At 39.7% G+C, this 9,610-nt stretch overlaps 2 protein-coding genes across 5 annotated transcripts; both read right to left on the minus strand.

The window, feature by feature from the left end:
* Window positions 1-551: 551 nt before the first annotated feature.
* LOC111241662 lies at window positions 552-2,674 on the minus strand. 3 transcript variants are annotated; one of them, XM_022780674.1, is made up of 3 exons: window positions 2,461-2,674; window positions 737-1,797; window positions 552-664 (listed from the first exon to the last, which is right to left on the minus strand). In XM_022780674.1, the coding sequence occupies exons 1-3, from the start codon at window positions 2,640-2,642 to the stop codon at window positions 627-629; spliced, it is 1,281 nt and encodes a 426-aa protein (XP_022636395.1). In that variant the 5' UTR covers window positions 2,643-2,674; the 3' UTR covers window positions 552-626. The 3 variants fall into 3 exon arrangements, with proteins under 3 accessions (XP_022636395.1, XP_022636394.1, XP_022636396.1); XM_022780673.1 differs by lacking the exon at window positions 552-664 and having other exon boundaries at window positions 676-1,797; XM_022780675.1 differs by lacking the exon at window positions 552-664 and having other exon boundaries at window positions 676-1,797; window positions 1,916-2,467.
* LOC106761747 (nitrate reductase [NADH] 1) lies at window positions 2,613-6,241 on the minus strand. Of its 2 annotated transcripts, none has more exons than XM_022780672.1 (4): window positions 5,186-6,241; window positions 4,953-5,093; window positions 4,617-4,846; window positions 2,613-4,014 (listed from the first exon to the last, which is right to left on the minus strand). In XM_022780672.1, the coding sequence occupies exons 1-4, from the start codon at window positions 6,147-6,149 to the stop codon at window positions 2,707-2,709; spliced, it is 2,643 nt and encodes an 880-aa protein (XP_022636393.1). In that variant the 5' UTR covers window positions 6,150-6,241; the 3' UTR covers window positions 2,613-2,706. The 2 variants fall into 2 exon arrangements, with proteins under 2 accessions (XP_022636393.1, XP_014500805.1); XM_014645319.2 differs by having other exon boundaries at window positions 4,617-4,849.
* Window positions 6,242-9,610: the final 3,369 nt, after the last annotated feature.

A 9,610-nucleotide genomic window follows, 5' to 3' on the forward strand; every position in this document is an offset into this window, starting at 1 on the left:
CACCCTTGGTGATCCAAAGTTAACCTCTCCACCTTGGCACGTAAGACATCATTCGCCTTCCTTTCTTCGGCCAGCTGGCGATTTACATCCGAATTGGATTGACGCCGATCGAACTCCCGCACACTAAGGGTCATCATAGCACCCCGAATGTAAACTCCAAGCCAGCGCTTAACATCTCATCCCGTGTCATCCCTTCAATCACCGCCCGTTGTGAAGGGCCTGCCCGAAGACTTGAGTGCGCAATAGCGTTAAAGTTTGGATCGAATATGCCGGCCGGGAGAGAAGGGGGAGGGTGCGGCTCCCGATGACTCTTCTTCGACGAAGACTTCTCTGTTTCCTTCGACTTCTCAGCATCGTCGAATTTCCTCTTCCTCTCCAGAGGCGCAGCAGATTCGGTAGGAGTCCCAAACGACTCCTCCAGATTCAAGACTTGGAGGGGTCCCGCTCTACAGCTGTGTTAACATTGAGGGCGTTAACTTCAGGCTGAGGAGGAGGGACGACCACCGTCACCTGGCCCTGGGCATTAACCCCCAACCCAGTGTTGGAAGCTGCCCGACTAGAAGCTCCGGACGGACCTCCGATCCCTTTTGAAGTTGAGGACCCTTCTTTCGGTGCGACGAAGTCGCTCAGCTGGTCTTGCGAGGTGCGGGCAAACTCATGTATCCTAAGGTCAAAAATCAAATTCAGCTAAGTTAAAACAACGAAAAAGGAAAAATAATCAGAAAGATAAGCGTACCGAAAGCAATTTGATCAAAATCCTCATATTTCAAGCTATCAACGAAGCCGCGGGCTTTAAGGCGGCGGGACAGGTCATTGATCACCCTGACAACGTCGCGTTCCTCAGGGTTCATACGGCCGATAGCGAAGGCATTCATTCGGCGCAGATCCTGAGTCCAATAAAAAGGAAACATTGGAGCTCCGTCGTCGAAGAATTCCGAACGGCCCGATCCTTTTATTATCACCTTAAAATACCTTGTCTTAAAATTTTTAAACGACTCTGAAAAGAATTTAAACAGCGTCCAGTCGGATACCGATGACAGCGATACCCAACCGCGTCGAGGTAATGGACGGACGTTAAAGTAATGAAGAAAGACCTTCACCATAGGAGGCACTCCAACGGCGGCGCACAGGGAAGTAAAAGCCTGGATGGCGGCCCAACCGTTCGGATGGAACTGGCTTGGGGCGATGTTTAACTCTTGAAGAACTGAAGCTTGGAACGAGGTAAAGGAAATCCGGACGTACAATTGGTCGAACATATAAGTATATACAAAGAAAAAATCCTCACTACAATTACCCTTCCCATGGAAGACACGTTCATTTGGATGACTGACCCCCAAACGAAAAAACCGGGCGTCTTCGACATCCCTTGCAACTTGTGACCGCTTGGACCACCACAAAAGTTCTGCGCGAGTGCCAAAATCCGAAGTATAAAGATCGACGTCTGGTGACGCCCAGCGGTACCCTTGGATTCTTGGCCATCCACCAGCGGGCTCGGGCATTTCCGAGTCAACCCGAATACCGCCACGCAACAAGAATAACCCGATCCCATTTACTATCCGCTCTCCTCCATACACAGGTGAGGAAGGCCCCGAATCATCTGACCCCTCAAGAAACGACGACAAAACTTCATCAGGAGACCGCACCACCATCCCCGACGCACGGGCACCTGAAATACCGGGACCCGTTGACGTGCCACCCTCTGCACCGCCCGCCCTAACCACGCCGCCCTGACCCGCGGACTCCTCTGAGGAATACATACTGGCTGAAGACATTATTACCTGAGGGAAAAAGAATACTCTAGCAAGGGAAAAGAAGTTAAGTGCGTTACTCTCACGACCTAACCCCCTTTTTATAGTAAAACCACCCAAATCCTTCGCAACATCTAGACCCTTAAACGGGTCCTCATCCAACGAACCAGATTGAAGGGCGATTCCACTTCCCCACGTCGAAAGCACCCCCATTCGACACGTGTGTTTCCCGCCTAAACCTAATTTCAAAATAGCGCTCCATTCGCAGACGAAGCATTTTCAAGCCCAACGTCACACCGGTTACTAGGGCTTGGGGGGCCTAATGTACTGGTCGACTGGTTGAGCCGGACGAACCAAAGAAACCAAAATCCAAAAGCCACATCAGCAATATTTAAGATCAGCCGAAACGGCCGGACGACCATGCACAGGACCATGCAAAACCTATGACCGGACGACCAGGCACAGGACCATGCAAAACCTATGCCCGGACGGCCATTAAGAGGTTAAACATTGGTATGATTAATTAATGTAAGTTGCAATTATTAAGAATGGGCCTAGATTGGGCCGTGATTAAAAAATCACTAAACACGGCCCATGATAAAAGCCTATAAATAGCGAGCACTATTGACAGGTAAAGAGGATTCTGAACATTTATTACACCATTAATATTGCCTCTTACTGAATTGAGCGTCGGAGTATTTGTGACAGATACCTGATCGGACGATAACGAACTATAGACCAATTTCTTAAGCCGAGAGGAGCTAGGATTGGAAGATCTCGAGAAGAAATTGTGTAGCTCAGAAGTAACTCGTCTCCGTACCGAAACAGATGTATTTCAAATATTTTTTTAATTATGAATTCAAATAGACTGATAAAATAAATGATATTTATCATCTTCTCAAAAAATTATTAGAAATAGTTGTGAGAATATCATATCGGTAAAAAGTAGTTCATTACCCTAAAACACGAGCAAGTCTTTGTGGATGTCGTAGCCCAACTTCTCCAAATTGGGTTGCACCGCAAACTGAATCATGGGTGGTGGACCACAAGTTAACGCCAAGGTATCAGGAGATGCAGGTGGAACATGCTCTCGGAGGATAGTCTCGGTGATGAACCCCACACTGTATTCCCACCCTTCTCTTACGCTTTCTTGCACCACGTACCACACTTTCAGCCTGTCATGTTTCTTAGCCCATTCATCAAGCTCCTCTCTCAGCAATATATCATCCTCGGTTCGATTCGCGTATACCACATGCATTTCGGTGTGGTCCTCTGGGTCCTTTACAATGGCTTGAACCACTTGGTAGATGGGTGTGATCCCGGTGCCACCAGCCAACATGGCTAGCCTCTTGGCAAACCTAGGCTTCCCCTCGACCAGGAAGTTTCCTCTGCCGGTGTATTCTATGTGGCCTAGTGGGCCTTTCACGTCCAAGACAGAGCCAATGGGGAGCGAGTCCAAGTGTTGAGACATGGCCCCACCGTCGGGGAACTTAGGATGCACTCCTTTGAAGTAAACCTTGACGAGGAGGTCAAAGATACCCACTTCATCTATGCTGCTTGTGGGGGTGTAGGCTCGCATGCATAGCTTCTCGTCGACAGTGGCAGATAAGAATACGTGCTTCCCGACTGGCAAACCCATCAGCTGGTCCTCGCTGGGTAACGCAAAGCGGAGGAGCCTGACGTCGTTGGAGATGGAGGTTCTGGAGAGGAGCTTGCATGGGATTTTCTCGCGTGGGTTGAGAGCCACTTCTCTGATTGGGGCCAAGTGGGTGGTTTCAGAATTGTCATGTACGGAGGAGTTGGGGGAAGAGGAGTCAGAGGTGTAGTCGGTGGTCATGAGCTCACCGATTCGGTAGTCTTCGAGCATTGCCATGGCTTTTTCGGAGTGAATGGCTTCGAACTCTTCGGTACAGTCGGTGCCGGCGTTGATGAGGATGCTATCTGCGCCGCCAGGATGGTCTTTGAGGAAGCGGGTGCAATCGTAGACATGGCCGTGGACTATGATCCAAGCCGAATCTCTGTTGTTGTGTCTTCTGACTTGGGAGATGGAATAGGTTTTGGGGGATGTGTTCATGAATGGGGAGGAAACACTCTTCTTGAGGGATGGGTTGGACTCCGATGATATCTCCAGCTGTCTCTCTCGTTCCATCCATCCGCCAGATTGGTTGCCTGGTTGGGTGGGGTGCTCGAACACTATACCAATCTCACCCTTCTTCGGCTTGCACACGTTCGTCTTCACTCTGAACCAGCAGTTATTCATCATTCCCTGCAATTCAAAACCTTATTTCGTAAATTATTCATTAACATCAATTTTAATAAATAATTATTAAAAACCCAATTACTTTTAATCTTATGTATTTTTATTCTCATATTTTATAACTGTTATAATTACTTAAAGCTACTAATACTAAACCTAGATGCCTAAGTCATGGAAATAGCTATTTACCAACTGTCACTATTTTAATCGGGCCAAAGTTGTGTGCGATGTGAACCTACCAAACCTTGGTCGCTGTCGATGAGCACGCGGGAAAGAAAAACGACAGAGAGGTTGACGTCATAAGATCATAATAGGTAAAATAAAATAAAAACATATTGTGGTGCAGGAGTTAAAACATAATTTACCATTTTTTTCTATTTTCTTTTAATTTAACTTATTTTATTAGAATGTTAAGATAGAGTTTTTAAGTCTTACTGAAGTTGTTTTCTAACAAAGTTATATAGAATTAAAGGAATTATTAAAATAAAAACTGTAACTAAAAGAAAAAAGCAGGAAGAGTAGTAATTAAGAAAGAGTAATTTAGTTTGTTAAATGAGAAAAATAAGGTAGAGGTAATGAATAATGGATTTAAAAAAGAGAGAGGTAATTACTAAAAGATTCCAGATGAGTTTGTGAGGCTGGGTGTTGAGGGCCTCGTCCCAAGCTCGCACCGCAATATCTTTTGCTGCGAGAAGATCCAAAACCTCCACCTCCAAGGACCAGAAACACCAACACCAGTACTTCCCATATTTGTTCGGCTTCTCCGGACATTCCACGCTGCACACTTGCCACGTTTCACCACCGTCCAGCGTTACCTCCACACGTGTCACCTTTCTCCCACCTCCTGCATCAACAATCATATCAGTGTATTTTCTCTTCTTTCTCTCTCAAACCATCAGCGTCCAAAAAAGAACTGGCAATATTTGATGATAAGAGATGAAACTGACCAGAATAGGCGTAGCCTCTGATGAAATAAGGTATCTTAGTAGTCCATGAGTTGATGGGCAAGATCTCTTCGTGAGAGGGCGTTGTTATGACGGAGTTTATGTTCACCTCGTTGATGCAATACTCTGGCTTGTACCACCAAGCTACAAATTTTGATACACAGACAATATATACGCACTTTTGATCACAATCGATAATAATTTATAAACCCAGTAATTGGAGGGAAGGGAAATACCTTCTGCATTGGCAAGTTCGGCGTCAACGTGAGATGGAAGCACCCTGTTATCCATGTAATGGTAATAGCTTTCAGATTGCTGGGTAGAGACAACGATCCGCTTCAACCATTTCACCATGCGGCCACCGACGAAACCGGGTATTATCACCCTAACGGGGAAGCCATGATCCGGGGACAAAAGCTCCCCGTTTTGCATATAAGCGAGGATGATGTCGCGAGAGGGATCGAGTGCAACCTCCCTCGTGATACTGGTCCCGTACTTTGACCCACCGTCAGCTGGCAGATCCTCGGAGCCTTCGAAGCACACGTGAAGGGCTCCCTTCGCGCGGCTGTAGATACCGCACCGCTTCAACAGGGCCCGCAACGGTATACCGCGCCACACCGAAGTAGATATGGCGGCGGGCCCCCAGTGGAAGCCGATGCTCTGTTTCACCATGTTCTGTTCCTTGCGCCTGTTCCCAGCGCAGACAAGTGTGGCAGGGAACTCGCGGATGGGAAAGTCGTTGACCAGCTGTTCCATGGTGAAGCACGTGGGCCGACTAACGAGGCCCTTGACCTCAACGGTCCAGTCATCCCAGCGAGCCCGTGGCACGGGTCCGTGGTTACGGACGTAGTGGAGGGGAACCGGAGTGATGAAACCGTGGTGCATGAGACGAGAGAGGGGTGGCTCTGAGTTTAAGGGGTGCTTCCCCGTCAACCGGATCAGGGAAGCGTTTCGTTTGACCCAGTGGTCGGAGGTTCCATCGTCGCGAGGGTCGAAAATGGAGGATTCAACTTCCACGCTGGACTTTAGAATGAGTTCCTTCAACACAGTGGTTTCTTCTTCGTCGTCGCTTGAGGAATCGGAGAGTGGTGGTGGGAGGGGTAACTTGATAGGACGCGGGAGTTCCGGAGCGGGCTTGTAGGAGCGAACGACGGTGTGTTGGTGGACGGTGAACGGACGGTTGTGGACTGAAGCCGCCATTGAGGGAATGGAGGGAGTGAGAGCAGTAGGAAATTAGGAAAGATGAGTTTTGTTTAAGAAGTGATTATACGTTGATAGAAGGAAAATTGTTTTTGAATGAAGGAAGATGCAGGGATTGGGGGAGTTATATACAAGACTGGTGGGGGTACGAAAGGAAATTTACGAAACCATGATGTTGAGGGAAAAGAGTGAGACTATTCTGTGTACCATATACCATGTCCCACTCAAACCAAACTTCTATAATCCACCCATTCCCTTTTCATAAATTATTTATTCTATTATTATAAACAAAAAGCCTCTTTTTTCAAATATTCTTCTCTAAATTAATCTTACACTATCTCAATCAATCATTTTTCATTATTCATATGCTTTCTTTATTCTACATAAATCAATCAACTTATTACATATTAGCCTCATTTTATTAAAAAAATAATAATCACCTTCTTTATTACAAAAATTATCACATCTTTTATAGCATGTCTTATGATTTCTATATAATTAACTTTAGACTTTTCTAGTTTTAATAAATATGATGCGAACATTGAATGTCAATTTAATACCGTAATAACATTTTAAAAAATTAATCAAACCAATTGTTCTATTGATTTATGTAATAATATTAGAAGTTTCTTGTATTAAAGAAATGAGAGGATATATAACTATTTAATAGACTCTCTTTTTCCTCTCAATATTCTTATTATTATAAAAGCTAAAGTTTCACTTTTAAATATTTTGTTCCGTATTGATTTTAAAATAATTATTATAGATGTTAATGGTTATACTGTGTTTGACAAATAACATAAAACATATATTTCGGATATTATATTCTAATTAGGTTCATGATCTTTGTAATAAAAAGGTAAACTGGTTATCTTACATGCAGCAACGACATATACTCCAACAACAAAAAAAGTGTACATAAGAAGGAAATCTACTAAAATAAAGATAGCGGTGTAAATAAAAAGCAAGAAATTGCACAAAATACGTGGCAAAAAAACTAAAATTTCAAGAATAAATAAGTTAACTCTATTTTGATAAGCACTCAAAAATGTCTTTTAATTATTTATTCTCTATCACTAAAGACAAATGGTGTGATAAACACCATTATTGTTCAAAAAAGAAGAATAGTTAGACTAAAAATCAAAGAAAAAATATTTATAGGTTAGCCTGTATATTGTAGCGGTTCCGAATTAAGCTATTGGAAAACCTAATTCTCAACGTCATAGATAATGGGTGAAAAATATGTGAATTATGATAACAAAATGACATCATTTTTTCTTAAGAAATGTTTTGAAAAAAACAAGTGGTTTTCAAAATATTAATATAATTGCTAAGGTGAATTATGTATTTTTCAAAATTTGCATCATTATATTTAATTAAGAACTACTCAATCAATAATTATTATATATTTAATTGAAAATTTGCTTAGTAGTGATAATGATGCGTTTAAATAATTTTCATTTAACACCTTAAATTATTAATGATAAATTAATATTTTTATTAGTAATAATGTCATATTATAAATATCAAAACAATAATTTAAGTTTTATGAGTTGAAAAAATTGACTGTTATTATTAAATTGAATTTATTATTGATGACAAATTCATTCTAAGACGATAAAATATACAGCTATTGTTTTGTCTGAAAAGTTGTGACAAGATTGACATATGCATAAAGATAAGATATAAGATATGTAGATAGATGTTAAGGAAGTATTTTCTAACTTCAACAAGTTCAAAATAAAATGGGTAACATATAATAAATATTGAATTATCGTTTGGTTAATTAGTTATTATTGTTTATCCTTTGAATATATTTTGTGTCATGCAACTATTTTAACAAATTTGATACTAGGTATATAAATAAATTTATATGAAATTATTATTATAATATGTTAAAGTTATTAATATTAAATTTATTAAATTACTATTAATATTAGCTTAAATTATTAATTTAAATAAATATATTCAATTTCTATTTTAATTATAATTAATTATTTTAAAAAGATTAAATATGTTTCATTAAGTGAAAATTAGAATTAGTTTATTTTTGAAATTTTGATTCAATTTAATTTATTTTTGAAACTTTGGTTCAATCTAGTTTACTTAGAGAAAAATTATAAACTTCAAAGATTTTAATATTAAAAATAGTAAAATTTTTATTATAACAATTTATATTATTCTTATTAATATTTTAAATATTTTTTAAAATAATACATTCAAAAATTAGATAATCAGAATTTCTCTAATTCGGAACATTTTTCGATTATCATCATTAGAAACTACGTTGATCATTTGTTTCCTGGATAGTTTAATTTTACTATTAAAAAGTGTCTACTTTTCAAAACAATTTCCTGAGCCTAAAAATTTATAAGTTTGAATATGATTTTGGTTTTGTAAGAAGAAAAAGAAATACTGAAATTAATCAGAAATTACATAAATTAGTTAAATTCTTTATATTAAACTCACTATATATAATGGATACTAATGCGATTCTAAAAAGATAGAAGAAAGTCACTCTTTTTTTTTCCCTTACAAATTTTAGTAAAATATATATATATATATATATATATATATATATATATATATATATATATATATATATATATATATATATATATTGTAAAGACTTAAAAAAAATGAGTAAGCCTTGAGATAGCCAAGTAACAGAAAATGAGAGGGCAAAGAGCTTATTAAAAAGTAGTGTGTATTTAAGTACTCAATTTTAAAGTGCTCTCATATTTTCTGAAAAACCTTTGCTACGTTTCAAAGCTAATCACTCCCTTCTTCTTTGCTTTCCACTAGAATTCTCTCCCTGAACCAATTGTTCCAAAATCAGGAAGCAATTAAGAAATCTAGGCACTGCAAGCTTCAATTTAACCGATCGATTTCCCCTTTCTTCCACCGGTAAGTCGTTCTTCATCAACCTGTGCTTTAAGAAGTTTTGATCATGCAATGAAACTGTTGCATGTAGCTTTCCTGAGCATTTCACTAATTCCCAATCAAATTTAGGTTCTAAAATCTGTTTTTCCTTTCCCAATTGATAACCTATAGTGGTTCTAGCTTATTTTGAGTTACAAGCCAGCTATTGGGGTTTTCGTGGTACTGTGCAGTGAAATTTTGAGGTAAGGGAAGTTAGGTTCTAAATTCTTGTTTGAACAATATCTGCATCCTTGTTTGATCTTTAGGTAGAATTATTACAATTTGATGCATGTATAAATTGGGTGAAGAATTGCTTTACTTTTGAACTGGATGTAAAAGAACATGTGCTGAAATTGATGTTTTATGGCTTGTGTTTGATATGAACTGATAAGTGAGCAATTGTGAATTGTATGACTATGTATATGATGTGAATTTTATTGTTTAAGAATGAGGATTCAGTTTTCTGCAGATTGTGAGTAAATGGCTAAGTCAATTTCAACATTTGAGTCAAATTAGGGAACTTGAGTAGTGAATTTGAG

Source organism: Vigna radiata, chromosome 5 (assembly GCF_000741045.1).
Source record: "Vigna radiata var. radiata cultivar VC1973A chromosome 5, Vradiata_ver6, whole genome shotgun sequence".
Lineage (NCBI taxonomy): Eukaryota > Viridiplantae > Streptophyta > Magnoliopsida > Fabales > Fabaceae > Vigna > Vigna radiata.

Excerpts from the sequence above, each read along its gene's own strand:
- LOC111241662 (XM_022780673.1), bottom strand. The coding sequence starts at position 2,642 with ATGATAAATATCATTTATTTTATCAGTCTATTTGAATTCATAATTAAA. Across the intron at positions 1,798-2,460 it reads GTTCGTTATCGTCCGATCAG|AGTATTCTTTTTCCCTCAGG; the intron begins GTATCTGTCACA and ends TTCCCTTGCTAG.
- LOC106761747 (XM_014645319.2), bottom strand. The coding sequence starts at position 6,149 with ATGGCGGCTTCAGTCCACAACCGTCCGTTCACCGTCCACCAACACACC. Across the intron at positions 5,094-5,185 it reads CGAACTTGCCAATGCAGAAG|CTTGGTGGTACAAGCCAGAG; the intron begins GTATTTCCCTTC and ends CAAAATTTGTAG. Across the intron at positions 4,015-4,616 it reads AACTCATCTGGAATCTTTTA|GGAATGATGAATAACTGCTG; the intron begins GTAATTACCTCT and ends TTTGAATTGCAG.